General features: G+C 33.9%; 1 protein-coding gene across 12 annotated transcripts in view; it reads left to right on the top strand.

Annotated features, from left to right (window-relative positions):
- Positions 1-27,657, top strand: part of LOC129741933 (ATP-binding cassette sub-family C member Sur) — a 373,059-nt gene that overhangs the window by 240,501 nt on the left and 104,901 nt on the right. For all 12 annotated transcript variants that reach the window (XM_055733758.1, XM_055733747.1, XM_055733756.1 and 9 more), the window contains 2 exons: positions 375-480; positions 25,132-25,393. In XM_055733758.1, the coding sequence (XP_055589733.1) occupies positions 375-480; positions 25,132-25,393 (368 nt within the window). The remainder of the gene's footprint in view (positions 1-374; positions 481-25,131; positions 25,394-27,657) is intronic.

A 27,657-nucleotide genomic window follows, 5' to 3' on the forward strand; every position in this document is an offset into this window, starting at 1 on the left:
TATCGAACCTTATTTTGCATTTTAAAAAATGAGAAGCATTAAGAGTTCGTATTCTTATTCAAATTATTTGGAAAACACTTCCGGTGCCTAAACTATTTGATTTCCTGACTGCACTAATGACCACACGTGTTACAATAGTTCCAACGACGAATAACATATACCAAAAAAGCCATCAAATAATCGTGTCCTTTCTTATCTGTTTCACTTTAACCCATACGCGCCCATCATCATCAACATCTGGATCGTGGAACACATCCGTCATGGTTCATGGATTTTTTTTATGTCTTCGTTGACGCTGGACCTGATCCAATCCTTGCTTGGCACATGGCTGTTCGTCGCCCGCATCATGGCATGGCATCAACTGAACCGACCAGGGAAACTAACGATTATCGTCGGCCGGAGTGGAAGTGGTAAATCATCATTACTGGCTGCATTATTGAAGGAAATAAATCATCTGTCCGGTGAAGTGTGCTGGAGCAAGTGAGTATCCTCGATCCTTGGTTGGTGAAATTTTTCCCATGCATGTTGTTAAGATTTCCTTTTTGAAAATGATGAAAAAATTCACCCTGCTTCATATTAAAGAGGTGTTTTTTGGAAACACATCAGTCACATTAATTGAATCCTATAAATTCGAAGTTTTATATGATTGTAACATAAATTATCGGTCTTATCGGCGAAAAATGATGTTCTCTTTAGTAAAAACATACTAAAATTATGAAAATTTTTATAGACGAATAGAAAGTCAGAAGAAATGAATGGTGTTTAAAATGTGAGGGTAGAATTTATTTAGAAGCATTATCACCATCGCACACAAAATTACTACTATGCAGTGGTATAGGGTGTCTCATTATGTCTAATCACGATTTAAAAGTACCAGTAGGAACATAATTTGGGAGTAATTTATTTTTTTCCACTTTTATGTCCTCTTTAGTTTACTTTTACAGTGCAAAAAATTTAATTCTATAGTCAATCGTAGGCCAGTGATCGAATTTTTGATTGAAATTTTAGCTTCAGCACAGACGATGTATGTGACATGTGGATTTCACATGTCATTTTCATGCCTTCCAATTCTTACATCCTCAGCAGACCACACCAGCGAGAACATGCTGAGAAATTTATTACTAACCGGCATTGAACCTTCAGTTCAATGCCTGCACAAAATTCAGCATCAGCATTTACTGCGACGAACGAAAGTGTCGCATTTCAAATTTACTGAACCTCGCTGTTACCATGTGTGCAGTCATAGCTTTTCGAGGTTTCTGTCTTTGTCTCTTTCGCATGTACATCGATCACGGATTGGTGATCGTGTACATGGCTTTTACATAGAACGGTGCTTCAGGCGTCTCCAGTAGGAACCTTGTCAAGAACTTATCGAACAATAAAAAATCAATCTGAATCCAACCTTCAACGGAGTAAAATCGTATCATGGCAATACCGTGACAAGAGCCAAGTGTCAAAAAAAAAAACCAAGTCCAGGTGTTAGAAATTTGTGATCTAGTGTAAAGTGTGCATCAGTGTGCGAACAGCGACTAATAATGGGAACAGGTGCATCAAAACCTAGTGCATCAGTGTCGGGAGATAAAGATCTCACCATTATAAACAATCAGGAAACCCATAGCGATTTTCACGAAGATCATGCGCTCAAACTGAACATCATCTTAGTGCTAGTTACAATCCAGCTAGTGTTTGTAATTTACAAAATTTGGCACAAAAGAGTGCAGAAAAAAACGATCCTAAGTGTAAAAGCAATGGCAGATCTAGACAAAGTCTAACAAGAAAGGCAAAGTCCAGAAAAAAAAAGGGACAAACAAAAAAAAAAAAAAAAAAAACAGTGCTAAAATGAACAGTGTGGCAGTAGCTGAAATATCAAAAGAGTAAAGTGTACACGAGTGACAGAGCTAGTAACGCTCCACCAAAGGGATAACCGGCAACTAGGAGCGTCCCCACCGAAGGGTCAACCGGCAACTTGGAGCGGCCCCAACAAAGGGATAACCGGCAACTAGGAGCGTCCCCACCGAAGGGTCAACCGGCAACTCGGAGCGGCCCCAACAAAGGGATAACCGGCAACATGGAGCGTCCCCACCGACAGCCACCACAGTAACCGGAAACCTGAGTAGAGCAAAAGCGCAGTTAGTATGCCAGCGGCTAACAACAAAACCAACAACAAAACCGACAAACGTGAGGTAGGACAATGTTATAGAAAACTGTAAGTAAGAAAAAATCATAATAGTGTAACAAAAATGACAGCAGAAAACAGAATTAAATAATAATATTAATTTATGGACCAAGTAGATTCACTACTGGCAGATTTGTCGAAAATCTTAGTTAACCTTAAGAAAAATCCTAATCGAAGATACAGGAGAGCAACGTTATTGAACAAACTAAACCAAAGTAGAATCTATTACAACGAAATATTAGATTTAATAGATCTCTTTGGGGGAACCAAACAGATTTTTTTTATAAAGTCGGCAAGGTTACTGTACGGCGAAATAAAAACTTTAATAGATTCAAAGCTTGATCGAAATCATCTGATTTCATTTAAGACCTTAGCAAAAGTGTCGTTATCATTTTTACAGTTACATAAAAGAAACATGGCAAACCCAAAGGTAGACGTAAAATTGGGTACGACGCTGATTCAAATGTATGATGGCGCACCACAGCATTTGGATGCTTTCATTGACTCCGTAAATTTATTCAATGACACGGTACAAAGTGATTTTGCTGCAGCCACGGCCGCACAAATACAAACAGCTCAAGTTACCGTAGTGAAGCTCATAAAATCACGGCTAACAGGCGTAGCCCGGCAAGTAATTGCAGGAGCCGATGATTTACAAGGCATCATAGACGCAGTAAAACAACACTGCGAGTCAAAAATTACTTCGGACAATGTTCTGGCCAAGCTAAAAGCAACCAGACAAAAAGATTCAATTCAAACTTTTTGTAACGAAGTTGAAACTTTAACAACACAACTTAAATCATGCTATGTAAGGGAAGAAATCCCAGCAAACAGAGCCAACACGATGGCAACCAAAAAAGGAGTCGAGGCTCTAATAAGCGGTAGCAAGAATACCGACACAAAACTTATTTTGAAGGCTGGGACCTTCAACAAAATTAATGACGCAATTCAAAAGGTGATGGAAAATAATGAAATCACCAGTAACAACAATTCACCTGCTACAAATGCTCAAATTTTAACAGGTCGAGTAAGCCACCCAAGAGGGCGTGGAACAAACCACAGAGGACGTGGTAATTATTCAAACTTTTACCAACATGATCGACACGTTAGGTACCAAAACTCGCCCCATAATCGTGGAAATTTTTCAAACCAGAGGGGTCATTGGTCTCATCGAGGTAATTTCTCGAATCAAAGAGGCAATTGGACTCAGCGTGGACGGTATCCACCGAATATGTTTTTAGCACACCAAGGCGGTGCACAATATCAGCCGCCAGCGCACCAGGCAATTCAAATGCCGTTGCATCCACACATTCAAATGCCACAGCAACAACATATTCTACAGTCAACAAATGGAAATATCCACCCTTTAGGGGTACAGCTGGGGCAGCATATACAATAAATGTGTCTGCCACCAATTACGTCCAACTGATGGTTGATATGTCCGATGTGCAATTATCATTTATTGTTGATTGCGGATCTGATATATCAGTTGTCAAATGTGGATTATTAAGAAAAACTCAGATTTATTATCCAAGCCAAAAATGTGACATAGCTGGAATTGGCCATGGAAACGTAAGTACAATGGGTACTACGCAAACAAATATCATATTAAATGATATTAAAATACCTCAGATGTTTCACATAGTAAGAAATGATTTCCCGATTCCTACTGATGGAATCTTAGGGAGAGATTTTCTAGTAAACCATAAATGCAATATAGATTATGATTCTTGGCTTCTCAAACTGACAAACAATTTTGAAACATTTACAATTCCAATAGTAAACAAGCAAGTCAACTCAAATCTTATACCAGCTAGGTGTGAGATAATCAAACAACTTGAAAACATTAACATTCAGGAAGACAGTGTAATTTTTTCAGAAGAAATATTCCCAGGAGTATTTTGCGCTAATACTCTGGTAAATAAAGGCAATTGTAATGTTAAAATTATTAATACTACAACTAAGGAAGTTTTATTACCGGCAAACTTCTATCCCAAACATGAACCCCTATCAAATTTTTACTTTTGTGCTATTTCAAACAACACAAACAAAGAAAATATTAGCGAACGAGCTCAGAAACTGAAAAATGAACTGAAACTTGAAAACAGTGATCCTCATATCAGAGATAAACTTGAAAACCTTTGCATTGAATTTAATGACATATTTTCGCTTCAAGGTGATTTGCTTACGGAAAACAATTTTTACGAGCAAAGTATAGCTCTCAATGACCAAAAACCGACATATATTAAAAACTATAGATTGCCAGAATCTCAAAAAAATGAAATTAATGAACAAATACAGACCATGCTTAATGAAGGGATAATTCAAAATTCAACCTCACCTTACAACTCGCCTATTTTACTTGTTCCAAAGAAATCAAATTCAAATGGAAGTAAAAAATGGCGTCTTGTAATTGATTACCGTCAACTGAACAAAAAAATAACCCCAGATAAATTTCCACTCCCGCGGATAGATGAAATTTTGGATCAATTGGGTCGTGCAAGATACTTTTCTACACTCGACCTAATGTCTGGATTTCATCAAATCCCATTAGACAAAAATTCCAAAAAATACACAGCCTTCTCCTCTGATAAAGGCCATTTTGAATTTAATAGGCTTCCATTCGGTCTAAACATAAGCCCTAACTCCTTTCAACGCATGATGTCCATCGCGTTAAGCGGTCTACCTCCAAACTGTGCATTCCTCTACATAGATGATATTATCGTAGTAGGATGCTCAATTAATCACCATATAGCAAATTTACGCGAAGTGTTTCAGCACTTAAGAAAATTCAAACTTAAATTAAATCCATTTAAATGCCATTTCTTCAAGAATGAGGTGACTTATTTAGGACACCATATTTCGAGAGATGGCATACAACCCGACAAAAGTAAATATGATACTATTCGAAACTACCCAGTACCGAAGAATTCAGATGAAGTTCGGCGATTTGTTGCTTTTTGTAATTACTATCGTCGCTTCATCAAAAATTTTTCAGATATAGCCAACCCTCTAAACAAATTATTACGCAAGGATTCAATATTCAAATGGAACGAGGAGTGTCAGAAATCATTCGACACTCTTAAGATGAAATTATTATCACCAAATATTTTACAGTTCCCCGATTACACAAAAGATTTTATTATCACTACAGATGCGTCCAAAGTAGCTTGCGGAGCAGTACTGGCTCAACGTTTTGGAGATTTTGAATTACCAATTGCATTTGCCAGCAAGGCTTTTACAAAAGGTGAATCACACAAATCAACAATCGAACAGGAACTGACCGCCATACATTGGGCCATCGAGTATTTTAGACCATATATCTATGGCCGGAAATTCGTTATACGTACTGACCATAGACCACTAATATATTTATTTTCACTTAAAAACCCCTCATCCAAACTCACACGTATGAGATGGGATTTGGAGGAATACGATTTTAAGGTAGAATACATTAAAGGTAGTTCAAATGTGTTATCTGATGCGTTATCTAGAATTCAAATAACGTCAGACACACTAAAAAACATGTATTTAGTAACTAGATCTATGGCAAAGAAAAATGCTGCTACAACAACTACCAGCCAGACACAGAAGCCTGATCAACTTCACGTGTACGAAGCTGTCAGTAGTTTAGAAGCATTCGACTTGCCAAAATTAACATTTTCATATAATAATGATAAAACATCGATAAATATGATAATATACGATAAAAAATTCCGGAAGAGACTAACTCCAACGTTAGCTCTAGCAATAGAAAATCCCGAAAACTTTAGAATAGAATTAGAAAAAGTTTTAAAAATAATCGATGGCAGGCCTGCCGATAATTCAAATACGAAAGCAACATATCCAAGAAAGCTAGCAATACAAACAAACGACATTATATTCACACATGTTGATTTAAATTCATTTAAAAGTTTCGGTAATGCAGTTCTTAGGAACGCTACCATATTAATTTACGAGAAACCTGTTGAAATAAAAACATCGGAAGAAATTAAAAACATATTAAAACAATACCATGACTCTCCGACGGGAGGTCATCCAGGTATAAATAGATTATACAAAAAATTAAAGTCCCTATACTCTTGGCCAAATATGAAACAAACTGTTTCAGACTACGTCAAGGTATGTGAACTTTGTAAAATAAATAAACATGCGATTACAGCAAAAACGCCAGCAATCGTTACTACCACACCTAACAAAACCTTCGATGTAGTGTCCATTGACACCATCGGTCCGTTTGCTCTCACTGAAAAAGGAAACCGCTATGCAGTGACATTGCAATGCGATCTTTCCAAGTATGTAATTGCAATACCCATTCCGGACAAATCAGCCGTTACAATAGCTAAAGCAGTTGTAGAAAAATGCATCCTTATATACGGTCCCATGAGATGTATCAAAACAGATCAAGGAACCGAATACAAAGGAGTGTTTGACGAAATATGCAATTTGCTACAATTAAACCACACTTGCTCAACAGCTTACCACCCTCAAACAATCGGTGCGTTAGAACACAACCATAAATGCTTGAACGAATACTTAAGGATATTTTCAAACCAACGCACGAATGATTGGGATGAGTGGCTTCCCTTTTATTGCTTTGTTTACAATACAACGCCTAACATACAACACGATTTCACGCCATTCGAATTAATTTTTGGAAAAACATGTAATACTTTTGAATTTTGTAACAATAACGTTGATCCCTTATATAACTTCGACTCGTATCAAAAAGAACTAAAATATAGATTACAAGTTACTCACAACAATGTCATGCAAACTCTCAACAAAGAAAAAATCAAAAGAACAAATGCAGTCAATAATAACATTAATATAACAGATATAAAAATAGGCGATACAGTGTATTTAAAAAGAGAAAATAGACACAAGTTAGACCCCGTTAGGTAGACAACGGACCTTTCTTGATTACAAAAAAAAATACGCCAAACGTAACAATAATAAATGCAGATAATAGAGAGCAGGAAGTACACATATCAAGACTAATCAAATAGGCAGCTAAACCGCCTCCTTTTCCATTAAGGGGGAAGGGGTGCAGGATACAGAAACATACAATTAAAATTAAACGTGATACAGAAATATAACATTATAATTAAATAATACCTATTTTGCAATCATGAACCGAAATCAACATATTATATAGAATCATTAAAAATTGTGAGAGGCACTTGAAGCAAATCCGAATAATTTACCTTTCAATTTTGGCCCGTAGGGGGATGGTGTGACATGTGGATTTCACATGTCATTTTCATGCCTTCCAATTCTTACATCCTCAGCAGACCACACCAGCGAGAACATGCTGAGAAATTTATTACTAACCGGCATTGAACCTTCAGTTCAATGCCTGCACAAAATTCAGCATCAGCATTTACTGCGACGAACGAAAGTGTCGCATTTCAAATTTACTGAACCTCGCTGTTACCATGTGTGCAGTCATAGCTTTTCGAGGTTTCTGTCTTTGTCTCTTTCGCATGTACATCGATCACGGATTGGTGATCGTGTACATGGCTTTTACATAGAACGGTGCTTCAGGCGTCTCCAGTAGGAACCTTGTCAAGAACTTATCGAACAATAAAAAATCAATCTGAATCCAACCTTCAACGGAGTAAAATCGTATCATGTATTGCGATGATTTTTACCACTTTTTTCAGTCTTTGCAAAACTTTCCATAGAATTTGCAAACTTTACATGTTTGTCAATTGAGGACGATTTGGCAGATTCACCTCATTCGGTGCGAACTGGACTTTGTTGGGCTTGTACCAAACCATCTTGTCTTTTCAGTTGTGAACTGAAGCCAAATCTGGCCAGAACAGTATTGAGCGATCATGCTTGCAGATCATGGAGTTCAGGCACTCTTGGATGTTAACAGCTGAAAGCATTGTGTCCGCTCAGAAAGCATGCCACATTAGACGTCTAAAAAGTGACTTTTTGCTCCCATATGTTTTTTTATGTCATTGGGTCACCAATCAAGCATCAGTGCAAAATTTGAAATGATCTGGTTGATTCCAGAATAAGCGCAAAGAGTTTAAACGTTGAATGGAAATTTGTATAGGAAAAAAAAATTGCATATAAATTCATTCGGAAAATTCAAATAAGCTTTAAATGAAGTTTGTTTTATTTTTAATTTTGCATATTCTAAAGCTTAATGTTTTGTTAAGGAGCTGGGAACACGCAAATTATTTCATAAAAAAGTTATAACCTTTTCAAGATAAAATAAAATCTGAATCTTTTTATTTGCTAGCGCTTTCAATTACTTCATGAAATATTTTGCCAAGATTTTTAAAAACCAACAAACTCATTGGCTATCCAAATCGGTTTTTTGTGATTTTTTTTATTTTTCACCTATAGTAAAATAGCCCTACTTTGGAATTTTCAAGAGGTGATTTTTAAATAATCATGTTTTTCTCAAAAATTCGTTCGTCTCGGTGGTCGAGTGGTTAGCGTGGTAAAACAATAGTCGCTGGTCCACTGATGGCATGGGTTCGATTCCCATTTCGGAACTGGTTGTTAAATGTTAATCTTAAGTTGTCCACGTCTTTATTCCCAGACAACCATTTGGTGGGTATATCAAATTTGCAACACAAATATACGTGCAAATATACAAGTAAACAAATCGTATATAACGCAGCAAAACCAGTATATACGTTTAATTTTGGAGGCCATATAGGTACATTAGCACACATATTCTTGATTTGGATTGTTTTGTCGTAATAAAATCATGCAATGTATTTAAATACGATAAAGAATATGCATGGGCCGCACATTGTAGGTGCAGATATACGAAAACGAGTTTAAATATCATTCATCTATCTTCTATCTATATATATAAAAAGTAATTTCCGTTTGTTTGTTTGTATGTTTGTCTTCAATAGGCTCAGCTGCCTTAAGAGCTAGAGAGCTGAAATTTGGCATGGATGCTAATTAGGACCAGGAATGATGAAAAATGTTTTTAGATTTTCGGATGACCCCTTCTGAAGGGGGTCGTCCATACAACAACGGTTTTATTCCCCCGAACCAAAAGTCATGGCACCCATTTATTGAACCGACTTTCGTTTCCATTCGTTTCGTTGGCGGGATTATTTTCACCATCACCATGAGCAGGCTATTAGAAACGACCATCCAGTCACTTCCATCTGTACCGTTGAGCCGTCAACACGTACGCCGGAGCATCGTATCGTTGCTGTGTACCTGCAGGAACATTTTACATTATTTATTTTTTCCTTACCTGTATTTCAATCAGCACTTTTCAGTGCTAAAATTATTTTCATTTTCTTTTATTCATATTTTCTCTTTTCTTTCCAGCATGGGGAAGTCTTCGGCCGGCTCAAGGGCCGGAAGAAAACGGATTGCTGAACCTAATCCAGGGCCATCTGCCAAAAAAGTTGAAATTTCCAATTCATTCGATGTCCTTCATAACATCGGTGATGAGGAAATATTCATATTTAATTCTGATAAGAGTACTAAGAAACCTTCTTCTTCTTCTTATACTCTTAAAAACGAAAAGATTCCACCAATAACGGTCACGATTCCTGACTTCAATGCCTTTCGAAAAGAAATCGTCACTTCCGTCAAGGATGTGAAGATTTCTTTTCAGATCGGTCGAAGGGGAACTGCTCGTATATTGGCGGAATCTTTTAATGATTTTCAACAGGTTTTAAATTATTTGAATAATAAAAAACACCAATTTTTTACGTACGACACTAGAAGTGATCGTCCATTTAAAGTTGTACTTCGTGGTCTCACTGGCGATCAGACACCGGATGAGATCACAGCTGAATTAAATTCTTTGTTAGGTTTTTCTCCAATTCAAGTAATTCAAATGAGGAAAAGAACCAACACGAATAATATCAGTAGTGTTGGTTTTGCTCCTGAACTTTATTTGATCCATTTTAAAAAGGATCAGGTTAATAATTTGCAAATTCTTGAAAAGGCTCGTCTTATGTTTCATTGTCGAGTCAAATTCGAACCTTTTCGTAAATTTTCTACCAATTTTCTTCAAAATATTACGCAATGTCGTCGTTGTCAAGCTTTTTGTCATGGCACTAAAAATTGTAGAATGAATGCCAGATGCATGTTTTGCGGCTCATTCGATCATGAAAAGTCTAAATGCCTTTTTGGTGGTGATAAGCCAAAAACAGAATTTTTTAAGTGTGCCAATTGCGCAGGTAATCATTCCTCGAATTCGCTAGACTGTCCCATCAGGGCAAAAATTATTGCTTCTAGGAAAAATCCCAAAGTTTCCAGAAAAGTTTCTTCTCCTCCTTCCTCTTTTTCGTCTTCACACGTCGGGCCGGCAAACAACCTGCCTGTTCGCATTCAGCCTCGGTCTACATTGGAATCACGGCTGGGTAATACCCGAAGTGATTTTAATGTTACCTGGGCTGATTCTGCGCCCCAGACTCGTTGTTTATCGTTCTCAGAGGTGGTTGAAAATGGGTTGCCCTCTTCAGGTTTAACTAATAAAAATGGGAAAAAACCAAGTCTCAACGTTCATGCGAAGGCTTGGGAAAATCCCCGAAATTCAAATACTTTTTCTTCTCCTTCCTCTTCTGATTCTAACAATTTTGTTGATTTGGGTGAGATTACTGAGGAAAAATTAAAATTTTTGCATCAAAATTTAATGGAAATGATGCAACTTATGTTGAAAGCAAATTCAATGTTTGAAGCTTTCCAAACTTCTTTTAATTATGCTAACAAAATTATTATGACTTTACGATTCCCTCATGGATCCAAATAGATGTTTAAATATTATGAATTGGAACGCTAGATCTTTGCTGGCTAACCAAGACGAGTTCTTTTTATTTTTGAAAACTCAAAACATACATATTGCTGCCATCACTGAAACTTTTTTAAAGCCAGACAATAACTTGAAAAGCAATGCTTTCTTTAAAATTTTACGAAATGATCGACTTGATCGACAAGGTGGGGGTGTAGCTATTGTCATCAATAGTCGTCTCAAATTTAGACTTCTTCCTTCTTTCAATACAAAAGTCTTAGAAACAATTGGAATTGAATTAGAAACTTCTATGGGGAAAATTATAATTGTTGCCGCATATTTGCCTTTTCAATGTAGCGGTGAACAGAAAAATTTTTTGAAGGGAGATTTACAAAAACTCACCAGAAATAAATCTAAATTTTTTATTATTGGTGACTTTAATGCAAAACACCGATCTTGGAATAATATTTCATCAAATTCAAATGGGAATATTTTGTTTAATGACTGCTCTGCAGGTTATTATACTGTTGAATATCCTAATGGGCATACTTGTTTTTCTTCAATTAGAAATCCCTCCACAATTGATTTGGTTCTAACGGATTTAGGCGAGCATTGTAGTCAATTAGTTACTCATGCGGACCTCGATTCAGACCACCTTCCAGTAACATTTTCTTTATCCCAAAGTCCCATTGAAAACCCTTTAAAATCAACTTTTAACTTTCAAAAGGCTAACTGGGAGCGATATATGAATTTTATTGAACGTAATTTAGATGTAAACGTTCCACTGAATTCAATAGAAGATATTGATTTGGCTGTAGAAAATTTGACAACTGCAATAGTCAATGCTAAAGCCGCTTCAATACCTAAAGTTAAACATAAATTCAATCAACCTTTAATTGATGATGATCTTCAGTTTTTGATACGACTGAAAAACATTCGTCGACGCCAATATCAACGTACTAGAGATCCTTATTTGAAATTAATTTATTGCGACCTTCAAAAAGAGACCAAACGTCGTTTAAATTTCATTCGTAATGAAAATTTTGCTAAAGCAGTAGAGGACATAAAACCCTACTCAAAGCCATTTTGGAAATTAACTAAAATTTTGAAAAAGCCCCAGAAGCCAATTCCTACTTTGAAAGATGGGGATAAACTTCTTTTAACTAATTCAGAAAAGGCTCAAAAATTAGCCCAACAATTTGAGTCTGCTCATGATTTTAATTTAAACGTTGTAAGTCCAATTGATGCTCAAATTTCCCTAGAATTTGATGATATTCTTTCTAAGCAAAATGTGTTTGAAAGTTCTTATGAGACAAATATTGATGAACTTAAATTGATTTTCAAAAAATTTAAAAATATGAAAGCTCCAGGGGAAGATGGGATTTTCTATATTCTTCTTAAAAAGTTGCCTGAAAGCACTTTAAATTTTTTAGTTAAAATTTTCAACAAATGTTTTCACTTGGCCTATTTTCCCAATAAATGGAAAAATGCCAAAGTAACTCCAATTTTGAAACCTGGAAAAAGTGCTTAAGAGTTATCGACCAATTAGTTTGCTTCCATCTTTAAGTAAACTATTTGAGAGAGTTATTTTGAATAGAATTATTATTGACATTAATCAGAATTCCATTTTCCCTGATGAACAATTTGGTTTTCGTCATGGACATTCTACTACACATCAACTTTTGAGTGTAACTAATATGATTAACGCTAGCAAATCTGAGGGTTATTCAACTGGTGTTGCTCTTCTTGATATTGAAAAAGCTTTTGACAGTGTTTGGCACAAAGGTTTAGTAGCTAAATTAGCTCGATTTGATTTTCCTGTATATCTCACCAAAATTATTCAAAATTATTTGACTAGCCGAACCTTACAAGTAAGCTATCAAAATTCATGCTCTGAAATGACACCCATTAGAGCTGGTGTCCCTCAAGGCAGTATACTTGGGCCAATTTTATACAATATTTTTACTTCTGATCTTCCTGATGTACCAGAAGGAAAAGGTAGAAGATTATTTGCTGATGATACTTTGCTTTCAGCAAAAGGTCGAAATTTACGGCTGGTACGCAGTAGATTGCAACAAAATTTAAATTCCTTTTTGAATTACTTGAAAATGTGGAAAATTTCTCCTAACGCTTCCAAAACTCAACTTATTTTATTTCCCCATAAGCCAAGAGCAAATTTTTTAAAACCTAATGAAAATCATTCCATAACTTTTAATGGGGTTTCATTAGAATGGTCCGATCACGTGAAGTACTTGGGACTTACACTTGATCGGAATCTTACTTTTAAAAATCACATTGAAGATATTCAATCTAAATGTAATAAATACACTAAATCTCTTTATTCTCTCATCAACAGGAAATCCCGGTTGTGTCTGCGAAATAAGATGCTCATCTACAAACAAGTTTTCCGACCAGCGATCATGTATGCAGTTCCGATTTGGTCTAGCTGCTGCGCGACGAGGAAGAAAGTCATCCAGAGGATTCAGAACAAAGTTCTGAAAATGATTTTGCGGCTTCCACCTTGGCACAGCACCGAAGATCTTCATCGGATTGCAGGCATTGAATCTATCGAAGAGATGGCCAACAAAATCATCTCCAACTTCAGAGGCAAATCGATGCAGTCTTCCATCGCAGAGATTCGTTCTCTTTATGTTTAGTTTAATTTTAAGATAGTGTTTAGTTTTAAGTATAAAATATTTTTGCTATTACAGGATGTTCTCCTACATTAAAAACTTGATTGCGCTCAGCAAATTTAAATCTTATAAATAAATTTTTATAATCTAGTTACTTATAGGGCTATGAACAGTTCATTATTGAGCTGAACACCTAGTTTAATGCAATAATGTAATATAAGTGTAATCATGATTTGATACAAATAAAGACATATTTAAAAAAAAAAATAAAAAAAAAACGACCATCCAGAGCTCACATGTACTGGAAAGCAAATCAAAGCTTGCTCAGCATTCAAAAATTGAAAGTGAAAATTTTGGCGGGTGTTTTTTGTACCTTCTACTGGTCAAAGCACATGCTACCGGTACCAGATATTTGGATACAATTTTGAACTTACATTTTGATTGAAAAATAAAACTAGCATGTTAGGAATATATTGAATAGAATAGTAGTGGCTTTCAAAGTGCTCTTTACCACTGCTGGGGGGCTTTGAAGGTCAACCATTTTTATATTTTTGGAATTCCTCATAGAGAAAGAAAAATTTTTTAGATTCAGAGTTTATAAGTTCAACGCTGCGATTTTAATGCTTCAATTGGAATTTTGATGGAGGATAAGAAAATTGATAAGATGATAAAATTTGAGGTTTTGAGTTTTATCCAATTCGATTTCACTGATCAATTTCTAACTTTTGAGTTATCATTGATGACCAATGTGGTCGATTCTACCATCTATTAATAGAATGTTTGTGCCCATGAAAAAAAAAAAGAACTAAAAAAAAAACCTTTTTCATAATATAAAAATAGTGTTTTCAAAATGATTTGTTTTCGATAACTTCAAAAAGCTATTAGTAGAACTTCCAACATTTGAGGTAAACTAAATTATGTAAACAGTGCTAAATTTAAAAGCGAAAAAAATACACACATGCAGTTGAAAACATGCAAAGTGAGTTTTCAACATGCTCAACAAAATCATCCATATTGAAAAGTGGGATAATCTTTAAAAGATATTTTCATTGGATAAGGGATGGAAAAGATAAAAAAGCAGTTTAATCTTTTGAAGATATAACTATTAGGCCAAATCTATTCAAGCTTCCTAAGAAATGATGTTTGTCTATTTTAAGTTTTCAATATCTTAGTCATCTTGCTGTTTTCATACATTGGATTGGGTTGAAAATTTGCACATAGAGGTTATTTGGGACAAACAATTGAATTTACTTATCCAAATTAAAGTCAGGGGTCGTCCATATTAACTTTTCATTGTTTTTGCGATATTGTCGTTATTATACATCTATTTAAAGGAAATTGGTACACAAGAGTTTTGAGGGACGATCAATCGATTTCAGGTATTGAATTCAGCGTAAGGGGCCGGCAATAGGGTCGTCCATATTAACCTTACATTATTTTTGAAATATCGTCGTTATTATATTGGGATGAAAATTTGCACACGGTAGTTTTCAGAGACGGACAATCGACTTTAGATATCAAAAATTGTATAAGAGGCCACCAAAATGAGTTTAACTTTTTGACAATAATTGCGTTGTTATGCGACGATCGATTCGAAACCTTTACACGGGTTTTTTTTTGGCACTGGCAATCAATTCTTGATTTCAAATGAAGTAGCAGACGAAATAAGAGGTGTTCGTTCAATATTTTTGCAATTATAACTTAAAAATTAATTCGGAAATGTATCAGGAAAATATTTGGCTATTGACTTTCATACAAACTGTTCATAACATATTCCAAGTTGAAAGCGAAACGGAGTTCGTATGGGAACAGCTAGTACGATATAATCTGTAAAATAATATACGACTTCTGGTTGTCTGGGTTCAGTCTGTAAAGCCTAAATTGGCTAAGACGGTGTATGTCTTTTAAATGGACGGGAGGTTTATAACTTTCTGAAAACTTACTCATAGTTCATGATCTTATCTGCAGGTCTCAATGAAAATTTTCAATAATTTTCCATTTTCAACACTCTGAACCTCTAAACAATGTTCTGCAACATCATCGCATTCTGTTACATCACCAGAACGCTTATAAAGCTAAAATCTGGCTATTTGGCCCTATCCTAGAAACATCATCATGACCAATTATTTAAACCTCGATCAAATCATTATGCTTTAAAATTTCAATCCCCAAAGCTTTTATAAAGCGAAATAGGTCTGGAAAAATATTTTCAAAAAACTTGACATTTTGAATCCATAAATATGGCGACATTTGGTGCCTTTCGATTTTACATCCAACATGGCGATAGTCAATGCAATGCTTAATAGCTTTATTTTGATCAGATAAATGGCCAATTGGTTTTATAAGAGCCATACGAAAAGCTAAACTTTGACGTTTCTCTCGCAAGCCAACCAATTACACGCTTAGGATGAGTTCCTCATTTCTGAGATGTTGATCATTAGTACAGTAAATGAGGACAGTCTTTTTGAATGAAAAGGGATTGGTTGTGAATGACCCGTGGAATAAACCATGAGTTGAAGCTGAATTTCGTTGTCTGACGCCATCTTAAAATCCAAGATGGCGGATTCCTATGAACATTAAAGTAATTCTTTTGACTGAAAATCTCATTAAATTCCCACAATATGGATATTGGGTGGAAATCCCAAATGTGCTACCAGGCGGCATATTGAAATGCAAGTTGGCGGCTTTCGCTGAACTTTAAAATGCTGTAAATGACTTAAAATCGCATGAAACCTTGGGTATTGACTAAAGGCTAAACTGGAAGAAGTCAAATTTCGCTATCGGACGTCATCTTGAAATCGAAGATAGCGTCTTCCACTGAACTTTTAAATGCCGTTAATAACTGAAAATGTTTAGTTTAGCTATTTCTCTCAATACTTATTTTGGGGGGGTTTCATTTGATTTTCGATTTTCAACAGCATTTTAAAGTTCAGTGGAAGCCGCTATCTTGAGTTTCAAGATGGCGTCGGAAAGAAAAAATTTGACTTCTTCTAGTTTAGCACTTTTACCCAATATCCATATAGTGGCGGTTAATTGCAATATTTGGTCATTTACAGCATTTGAAGTTAAGCAAAAACCGCCATTTTGGATTTAAAGATGCATCAGATATCGAAATTTGACTTCTACTCGTGTATCCAAAATTATTTGAAAACATATGGTCGCAACAAGAATATAAGCATTTTGGATGACTATAATGAAACCTTCATAAAACGAGCTGCACAAAAAATGCCATAATAAAACCATAATAAAATTTCCTAAAGCTAGTTGGCTCAATCGTGTTACTTGGGAGTTGCCCTAGAAATAGACCTGGTTATAACTTTTGTACATGGCCGTAGGAACGGGAGATTAGGAATTCCAAATTATGAATGTCTACTCGACACTCATAATTTGAAATTCTTAATCAAATTTCGACCATTCAGTAAGGTTAACACGGAGATAATTCCAAAACCTCGAAAAATAATTCCAGGTTCAGGATTTTTCTTCAGTTTTTCAATGTTTTCTTGCTTGTTGATAGATATTAATTTTTTGAACATTAAATTTTAAATGAGATTAAACTCATTCTTGAAGTTCTGGTTCCATATTATTAAAATACTAGCAGACCCGGTAAACTTCGTCTTACCATGTTCAACTTGGCGTCCATTTTCCATTTTTCCTAGTTTTCTTTACATCTCCCTTCTTTATTCACATTCAATTTCAAATTCTCAAGTCGTATGAAAAGTAAAAATAAAAATGACACATTCAGATTGAAACCCAAAACATCACGATTAGAACTTTTAAAGCAACACTAATCAAAATTCAAATACGTCGAAAACGCGTGGATATTTTTGAGTGATGTTTTCTCAAAAAATATTCTAGAGGTTAAAAGAAATAAGCTAATGGTATTTTTATCACGATATTTTAATATATGTGTATGATATCAAAAAAAGTATGCGGAAAAATTGCAAAAATCAATTTTTTTTATTTTTGAGAAAAGTAGTTTTTGGAAAATTGTTGTTACTTCTTCAGATTTGCAAATTCTAAAATTTTTTTTAACCTCAATCAATCACAAACACCTTCCTGTACCCAAATAACAAGGTTTCGAAGAAATTAGCAAAGCCGTATTGAAATGAACTAAGAATTTAAATTATTTTTTATCTTTGGTGGACCATAATTTTTATAACTCTCCAAATAACGAATTCAAACTTGTTGAGTTTTGTTATTTGAATTATAATGTTTTTATTTCACTGAATCAATAACTATAATTCTAAGTTAAAAAAGTCATGCATTAGAAAGATGAACTTATTTCTATTCTTAGCTTCGAATGGAATTGCTGATTAAGAATCTAAATTCAGGAATAGTTTTTTTGATATTTCTGAAATTACATTAAAATTCGAAACAAATCTAAAATTCAAATTCTGAGTTCAGGTGCAGAATTTATATTAAGAATTAATATTCAAAATTTAGATTCAAAGTTATCATGATGTCTTTTTTGTTGGGAAATTTACATTGCAATAGATCGCAAAATTAGAGAAAGTTCACTGATCGCAGTTCACAGATCGCATACTTAGAGAAAGTTCACTGGTGTTTGGAGAGAGGGGTAGAAATTTTGACACTTTTAGCACATTTTGAAAACTTTACCAAGTGAAAACATTTCAAGATCTGTGGCCTTCGAGAGTTTTTACAACTCGTGTTGTATTCTCGCATGCTGTGATGCAAAAAATAGCAATACTTCTCTATCACATACGGCTGGAATAGAACAGCGCCTTGAAAACATTTTTGCATGGTGGAAGCAGCTTTAAATCCACCGAACGAAAAAATACTATTAAAATTTTTAACAAGCTCGAACTTACTTCGAAAAATCTAATGAATGCAATGTAATGTAAACTATTCAAACAGAGGACGAATGACTGCAATGGATAAAATCCTCTATAAATAAAGAAAATTAGAATTAGAATTAGAATTATTCCAAGGTAAAATTTTCAAAATGTGCTACAAGTGTCAATATTTCTACCACTTTCCCCCAACACCAGTGAACTTGCTCTTATAATAATGATTGTTAGTTCAATTCCAAAATTTTAAATTCTTCATCAAGTCGTTTTGAAAAAAAAATCAGCTAAAAACTACAAATATGAAGTAAAATTTAAGCTTGTTTTGTCATTTTTTTAAAATGAAAAACTGTGATTTTTATTTTTTTAAATAACGTACAGAATTTCGATTATGAAATTGATTGCCGATGATTTTTTTTTCTGCAATTGCAGGGAATTACTTTTTTTTTGTGTGTATTGTATAACATTTACAGTTGAAGCTTTTTTTCAAAGGCCAAATTTCGATCTTGAATTGAAAACTTGGAATGAGTTTACAAGAATCAGATTTGAACCACAGAATTTTAATCTATTTCTTTTACCTTTGGAAATTTGATGAATTTTGAAGATATAAAAAAAAAATTACTAGGTATAAAGCTTAGTTCTTTTAGAAATGGGACAGTTACAGATGCGTGTATCTGAAAAACCATTCGTTTGATCTAAATGCTGTCTATAAAGGAAATGAAGGTAATCTTATGATGATTCAAAAAAAAAATAAAAAAAAAAATTAAAGTTTTTTGTAAGTAAAAATTCGGTTTTTTTCTTGGTTCCTCCCATCGGCCAGCGTACACTTTTCTCAGCCATAATATCGATCAGTTTTTAAAACTTATTCTTCGTCTAATCTGTATTTTAGGTGGCTACATCCCCTTCCTTCAATTTATGCTACTTTTCGGTCCAATACTACTCTTTTAAAAGAAACCGAGGCCAATTTAGTGGATACAGCTGATTCGAAATTGCCAAAACTTGATTATTTTTGAGCCACTTTAAAGCGTTTTCAATGGAATTTCTGTTGGCAAAATCTTACAATAATCAAGTAAAACCATCATGAGTTTGAACTTCAAGTATGACCGGATAATACAGATCGTAGGTTGCGGAGGGTATATACAAAATTACTCTTTTTAGGCTTTTAAAAACAGCGAAAACCAAAATTTTTGTTTTGAAAATTGTTGTTTTTTCCACAGGAGCAGAATTTTAGCAAATCATTATATTTTATAAAAAAAAACAACCAGCAAATACAAACTTTAATATGCTAGGGACCTTGCCACGACCATTCATGGAATAGGGTTCAAAGGTTGGAATTGGTTTGAAATAGAGTATTTCTTAAATTTTGTCGTTCATCAGAAATCATCTGTCCCATAGCCTCGGTACCGGCTATATCTACAGCTTACGAGCTCTGGACCTAGCAAAAAATTGTTGTTTGAGGTTAGGTTTGGATGACACATCATCAGGCAACACTGTCAGTTTACCGGAGAAATTTTTTTGGGAAATTACAGTGATCTACCCTTTGTCTTTCGCTTAAATTAAAAATGCTGGTATAAGCCTTGACTTCCCTGATGACCCTTAATCGTTGTTGCCGATCATGTGCTTCACTTCAATGCTTGATTTGAACTTTGTGGACATTTTTGACAGTGTTTGCATATTTTTTCACCACTCACACACAGTAATTCTTTGAAAGATCAGAGGTTTTGTCAGCTATGAATATGATAATGATGGATTTTGAAGGAAACTGTGCAAAATTATTTTTTCCTTTTTCTCTTGCATCGTGAATATCTCAAAAACGCGTGAATTTAAAATTTTGAAAAAAATAGTACTTTTCACATGCAGCAAAATGCTGTCAAAATGTTTGATGTCCAACCACTAGTAAACGAGCTATTAGTAAAAGAAAGTGTCCCATTTCTAAAAGAACTAAGCTCTATGTTCAAATTGAAAAAAAAACTACGCTCAACAGTTTTTTTTGAGTAAATTCGAAGATTTCATTTTGTTACTAAAGGGTTCTTTGTAAAAATATAGTTTACCATTTCAAAGATTTTAGGATGTATTTCAAAAGTTCATATTTTATTCGAAAAACTGTTAACTTTTCCAAGCTGTTCACAAAATATCCCTTTCGGGGAAATTCATTGTGAGGGTAATTTAATTTTGTTTCTAAATGTTTCAAATTAAAGTGAATTGGTTCTACCAGGTTGCTTGTTATTGGTCCTAAATGAAAAAAGCCTAAGAAACTAATTAAGTATTTAAATTGCTCACAACTTTTGACAGCCTTGCAGTATTTGAGTGTTTCTTTAATTTTTGGAATTGTCCAGAATACATCTATCCGACGATGTTTAAACTCGTGGGGGTCCGATGAACATTTTGACCTCTATCCCGGATTTTCCGGTGGAAAACTAAATTTTTCTTAAAACAAAGCCATTCAATTTTGTCTTTGCTGTATCTCATTTCTAAATGAACCGATTTTTAAACTGAAGTTTTAGTTTTGTCTCACTAACTTAATTATTATTTTTCTCAAACACAGTTGGTCTCTTAGAATCTCAGTTCATCAGTATATTTTAAAAATGATTATGATGATTTAAATCTGCGCTTCGGGTCATATTGACCCGAATAGTTTTGGAGGGTAAATGTAAAAAAAAACTTAAAATTTAATAATCAAATACCTAGTACAGCAAAATCTTTCAAATTGGTATTTAAATTGGTCATCAAAAACCCCCCATGAGGCGGTTCTTCCTACGCCTCTGCTTATGTATATAGTGATAAGTATGCAGATTGAAAAAAAAAAATTCTCTGATAAAGTACAATCAATAAAAAAAATGGTATGCAGATTCTTTAAATAAATTAATTCAAAATTTTCAGGCTCCATTTGTTTCTGAAAAACATGAAAAGGCATTTTGACGCGCCAAGAAAAGGATCATGCCAAAATAGGGCTAACTTACTCTTACCGAATAGGGAAAAAGAGATCGAGTATGAGTATTTAGTATCAATTAAGGTTTCAGATCTCGTTAACTGCTATTTTCTAATTCCCAATTCTTTCAGAAAATTTTTGGTTTTCCGAAGATTCCTGACCTACCTTAAAAAACTCCCCATGGAGTGGAAATTTGTCGATTAGAGGATATTTTAACACGTTTGGGGATATTATTTCGTATTAACCCTCGTTCAAAATAAGCAAATTCCTTAGCTTCAATACCATTTTGGAAGGAATTTTCACGATGCAAACCCAAATTCTTCACGACAAGTTGAAGGTCATGTTAAAGAATGGTAAACCATTGCATGTGGAACTTCGTTCAATTGGAAATCTGCCCATTCCAAAATCTAAATATTTACGTGTACTGACTTTGATTAGGTAAATAAAATTTCAAATGCATGAGTTCAGGCCCGTGCGAAGGAACCGTCCATGGGGGGGGGGGGGGGGGGGGGGTTTCGAAATTCAAATCTATCTAAAAGTAACAAAAGTACCAAAAATACACAATAAAAAAGGAAATGGATTTCTAACATAATTTTCTAACTCATAACTATCACACTATCTCCAAATATTATAAATTTAACTGATAAAATAAATAAAAATTTCCAAAATAAACCTGAATGAAAGTATCAAATCAATGATATTTTTGATAAGCCATTGATAAATTTTGCAAAACGGTACACCTAATTCTGAACTACAAATTTTCTTCAAGATGATTTCCAAGCAACCTAGTTTTCAAATTTGAAATAAATATATCCATAACACAGATTTAAAAATAATCTGAATACTCAAATAAATGCCAGATCAGGTTAATAAATTTACCATGGTTGTTAGGAAAATGATAATAAAAGTTATTATTATTCATGCTCATTTACATTTTTTTTGTTCATTTTCATGAGGGGTTGATTAAAAAATTCCGCTGTAGTGTTTGAATTTGAGAAAAAGTATAATAATCGCGATTTGAAATGTGGATTTTTTATTGGTAAAAAGTTAAAGGTTCATATTTTTAGAACACAGAAATTCAGAGTTGAAAAACATACACAAACTTATCGAAAATATTTCTAAAAGTTTAAATAGCTTGACTTTAAAATTCGATCATTTTTTTTAAACTGAAAAAATCTGTACTATAACATTGGGTATATTTATTTGAAAATTTAAACAAAATATGAAGATGAAATAGATAAGTTTTTGAACATTTAAGAAGGATCTTTTTTTAAATAAACATTTCTTACAATTATAAAAACTTGTTTAAAGAGTTTAATAACTAATTCAAGAGAACAGCATTTTGTGCTTATGTTTTGATGATTCATTTGGTAGATTCAAACGTACTGAACTCAAATGATTTGTTAAATATGGACTATCACATTTTGTTTTGATTATATGGAATATTAAAATGTGCTAGTATTATGTGATCTCATTCATTATTAACTGATTAACTATCAAACTTACATTTATACTTCATTCAATAAAGGAATAATTATGATGATGATGATGACTATGCATGATCTAAAACAGTAAAAATCAACCGTTTTTTAAAATTAGGGAATATATCATTACAAGTATTTTTTACATTTCTGCAGAAAGTTATAAAAATCTTGATTTCATTCTCAAAAATATGCTGGAACCTGCAATAGGACCAGATTTATGCTATAAAAAGTATCTAACATTAAATTTGGTTTAAAACTTCTTCCAAAATTAAACAAACAGAAAACTTTTAGAACTTTTTTCACAAAACTCGAAATTACTTGAAGTCTTGATGAAAGTTGATAATTAGTTTAAATCAGTGGTCGGAAAATCGCTCAAGAAAAGCAATCAGGAATGGTTTCTAGCTAGAATGATGCTACCTCCGAGTGCTGTGATACGCACGTGGTTAAGTACCCATTGAATATATGTCGAAAATCAACACTAACTTGATACAAGAAGATATACCATGCCCCACCGGAGGCTACCGTTGCTATTCGTCACGTGGCTAATCGACGGTGATCGACATACTTGGTGATACATTTTGAACGTCGCTCCCTCAATCATTCCCGAACGTCTATCCTCGCATCATTGTTGATAATGCTCGTTATTGATAGACGATCATTAAAGTTTCAAAAGGAAAAATCTGAATAAATACCAGGACCACATGTTCAAAAAAGCTGTAGCACATGCTGGACAGTTCATTGCGGTTACCTAGTCATGATTTTGTCCTTCTAGGCAAAACGAAAAATAAAAAATCATCTGATAGCCTATATAGATCGCTCAGAACTGATACATATCAGTTATGATCCTAAAGGTTGAAAGTCGTTAGGGGAAGGAACTCAGCATCGAGACGTTCGTTGCTGATAGTCTGCGTCCTTTTTTACCTCATCATGTATCGCAAAAGTGTTTCAAATACAGAAGCGTCGTTGTCATGCATGATTGTTTGTATGATTTGGTTGAAGATGGAAAATTTGACTGCTTTGATTTTTTGGCTCTGAATGTAGTCAAGCATGGCTCAGTGAAAATGATTGATTTTCGGAAGCATGGTTTAAATTTTTGTTTTGAAATGTTATGTTTTTGTTTTCAAGTTTTGTTAAAAAAATTGCAGTACTTCCTTGAAATATTTAAACCTATTTTGAAAAGTTGTTACAATAAAAACAGCTGATAAAAAAATGTAAATTTTTTTACCTAGTGTTATTTATCAAAAACTTATGTAATATTGAGCTTTAGTAGGACAAGAAATACTTATTAAAAGTAAGACTGAAATTGGTTTCTTGAAGAATATTTCATATCAGCATATCATTTTTAATGACATAAACGATATTTTTTAAATCAAAATTTTTAGCAATAAGGTAGAGGATATAAGATTTTAGATTTCTTTTGCTAATTCTGTTGATCATCGTGAGAAGTAAACGCCTGTTACATGGTTGCAAACTTGTCGATATTAGAATTCGATGAATTGATTTTGTTGAATGTTAAAACTCTGTTCTTTTTTAGTCACACTTCTTAATAAAAATCCATTCTTTTGATGAAGTAGGGGTTTTTTTATGAAAAGTTTAGAGTTTCAATATAAAAGTTTGATTGAATTACAAATCGAAATTTACAATTCAAAATAAGTTTCAATTCGTGAACGTCATATAGTGTGGTAATATGAAATGTCTCAAGCCTAGGGTAATTTAAGATTGAATTCCGTCGGAGGCAAGCCAAATTTCTGACTTGCTCGTTAACACTTTTTTTAACACCTTTCAAAATCAAGTAATTTTCCGACACTCCAGTGAAAATTTTACTTGAAAAAATCGTCGTGGGGGGGGGGGGGGGGTTAAACCCCTAAAACCCCCCCCGTTCGCACGGCCTTGCATGAGTTTATGATCATAAAAATATTTATATAAACCATGTGAACACAAGAGTTCTGGCTAAAAAACACCCGAGCCACAAAAATTTCAATCAACTCGTGAATTCTAATCCAACGACACGGGGATGCGTTGAACGAGTGAAATATCTTTAAAGAAAACGTCGAATCAATAAAATTATTTCAACAAAACGTTAGATTGTAGAGTTTCATCAGGGTTTGGCCTCAGTCCTCAAAAATATTCGATTATCGAGCGTGTCAGATTGAAAAAAAAAGTCTTATTAACGAGCGAATAATGTATTTTTTTGCATCTGATATTATACCAAGAAGTCTTTCATTATTAGAGAAATTTCCAAAAGAATCCTTGCGCCGTTAAGCTTTTCTCCTTCCGGGACGCAATATTGATGTTTTTGCACCAATCAGTCTGCGAAAGCAGCCTCAGCTTCGGCCACCAGCGCTAATCTTCCAGGGCTGTCATTATTTGCAGCAATTCTTCATTCGCCTACGTGCCCCAGCGACCTTGGCTTCTGAATGGGACCGTGCGGGATAACATCCTGTTCGGCGAGCCGTTCCGTCCGAAGCGCTATCGTCGGGTGCTGCAGGCCTGTGCTCTCGAGCCGGATATCCAGCTGATGCCCGATGCCGATTGGACCGAGATTGGCGAACGTGGCATCCGGCTTTCGGGGGGCCAGCGGCAGCGAATCGTTATTGCTCGGGCTCTATACGCGCCGGCCAGCGTCGTCATTATGGTGAGTAGCGCTCTGTTTCCTTTGCTAGTAGTAGGTAGTTGGTAGTAGGGCTGCTGGGGGATTAGATGGATGCCGCTGTCTCGGAATAGCATCAACGCAACGAAGAATGGCCGTGTCCGGGCTTCGGCAACCGTCTATTGTTCAGAGGGGTTGTCCTTAAAAGTGCCTTTGTTTTCTCAGAAGGAAAATATGAAAACTTACCTAACATTAAATTTCATGTACAATCTAGAACCCCAGATGCCCTTCCTGGTGAAACCAAAGAGTTAAGAAGCAGCAAGCTAATTTATGTGAGAGTTCAACTTATTGCCTTAGTAAAGGTATAGATTTGTTGTAGTTTTTGTGTTATTTTGAGGTAAATTTTTGAAACTTTGAAAATAATGACATTTTCCAGGAGTGAGCCACTCTAGGGCAAAAGGTTAGAAACCCCATAAAATAATAAAGTTTGTTGGAAAAAAATAAAAGGGGAATAATGCGGAAGCCTAGGAAATTTAATAAAGGCAAAATTTCATTTTTATTGTAGTTAAAGTTGTATATGTAATGTTAAAAAATTTAGCCTATTCATTTATGCAGCATCATTGTCCATTTTTAATTATTGTTTGGCAGGTTACATATTAAGAACCGCGATTTTTTAGTGTTGTGTTCAATTTTGTAGAATTTCATGATTATTTTTATATTATTTGAGTTTGTTTCGAACTGCCTTATCAATTGATAGACAAGCATTTGCAAATATTATGAAGGTGTTTTGTATTTTTTTATGATCAAGAAAAATCGTTAAAACCGTTAAAATTGAGATTGATTATCAATTGATTGATCATCAAATTTCGAACAAAGACGAAATCAATTTTTTAAGCAAATTTCAAGTAGTCTTATAAATTTCTGCAACCATGTTTTACGTTTATAGGTGTCCATTACTGATTTTAAAAATATGAAACATGCGACATTCCTCTTAACAGAAAAACTAATCGAAAAATATTGGAAAAGCGATCAATTTTACCTCGTTTTACGGTACTGCTAAAAACAATGAAGAATTTTCCTCAAGACATCAAGATATTTTAAGTTCTGCGAAAAAAGTAATAGAAGTTTTATGTTTTTTTACCTATCCTCATTTGACAAATTTAAAAAAAGTTTTAACCAAACTGAATTAGAGATATATTTAAAGCATACGTGTAGCAGGTTTCAACATATATGTTAAATGACATCAAGTTTTTTATACACTTTCTACAGTAATGTCAGAAATACTTGAAATGATATATTTCCATTTTATTAAACGGTTGAATTTAAGTTTTTATATTATGCATCAATTTCATCATAATATTATCCCTTTATTGGATGAAGTATGATTACCAGAACAAGATTCAGATTGTTTTTATATAAATGAAGGTTTGATAGTTAATCAGTTATCAGTGTTTGGTTTCACTCAACACTGATATATTTTAAATTTTCGCATCACAAAATCTAAATGTGTGTGACCAGATTTGACAAAAGATTCGAGATTAGATCACTTAATTCTACCAAATCAACCATTTAAAATAATAAACACCAAAATGCTGTTGCCTTAAGTTATCAATTGAATTCTGTTAATGGTTATGGTGAAACGTGTTTATTAATAAAGACCTTCAGAAATGTTTTGAAAAACTTATATTTATTATTTTCAAATTTTGTTTTAATTTTCAATTAAACCGTTTTTTTAATTTTCTATTAATCTTGCCGAATTTTATAGTCAAACTATTTAAACTTCAGAAATGTTTTTAACAAATTTGGCTTTGTTTTCTAATTATAATTTTTTATGTTCTTGACACATAAGCCCTCAAATCTAAATTTTTAATAAGAAAACATACTTTCATTTCAACTTTCTGTTTTTCCAGGACCCAATAATTCAATCGATCATGATCATGATCATGATTTTAAATTAAGCTTTAAAAGTTTGGAAAATGAACTTTAAAACTCAAATTTAATGTACAATGTTAACTATCTTAGTATTTACTTTATGCTCTTAATATTTTCAACAAAACTTTGAACTCATTGTTTTTATTTTTTACTAGCTGACCCGGTGTGCTTTGCTACACCTTTCGAAATCAAATGATATTTTCAAAAATTATTCGAATTCTTATTGTTTTATTGGCATTATTTTAAATCAAATTTTAACATAATTCATTAGCAACCGCTATAAAACGAATTGCAACACAAAGACTACTATAAAACTAATATTCTGAATCTTGCTCTATAAATTTGTGTTAAAGATCCGATAATTTTAATCTGTCTGG

Source organism: Uranotaenia lowii, chromosome 2 (assembly GCF_029784155.1).
Source record: "Uranotaenia lowii strain MFRU-FL chromosome 2, ASM2978415v1, whole genome shotgun sequence".
NCBI lineage: Eukaryota > Metazoa > Arthropoda > Insecta > Diptera > Culicidae > Uranotaenia > Uranotaenia lowii.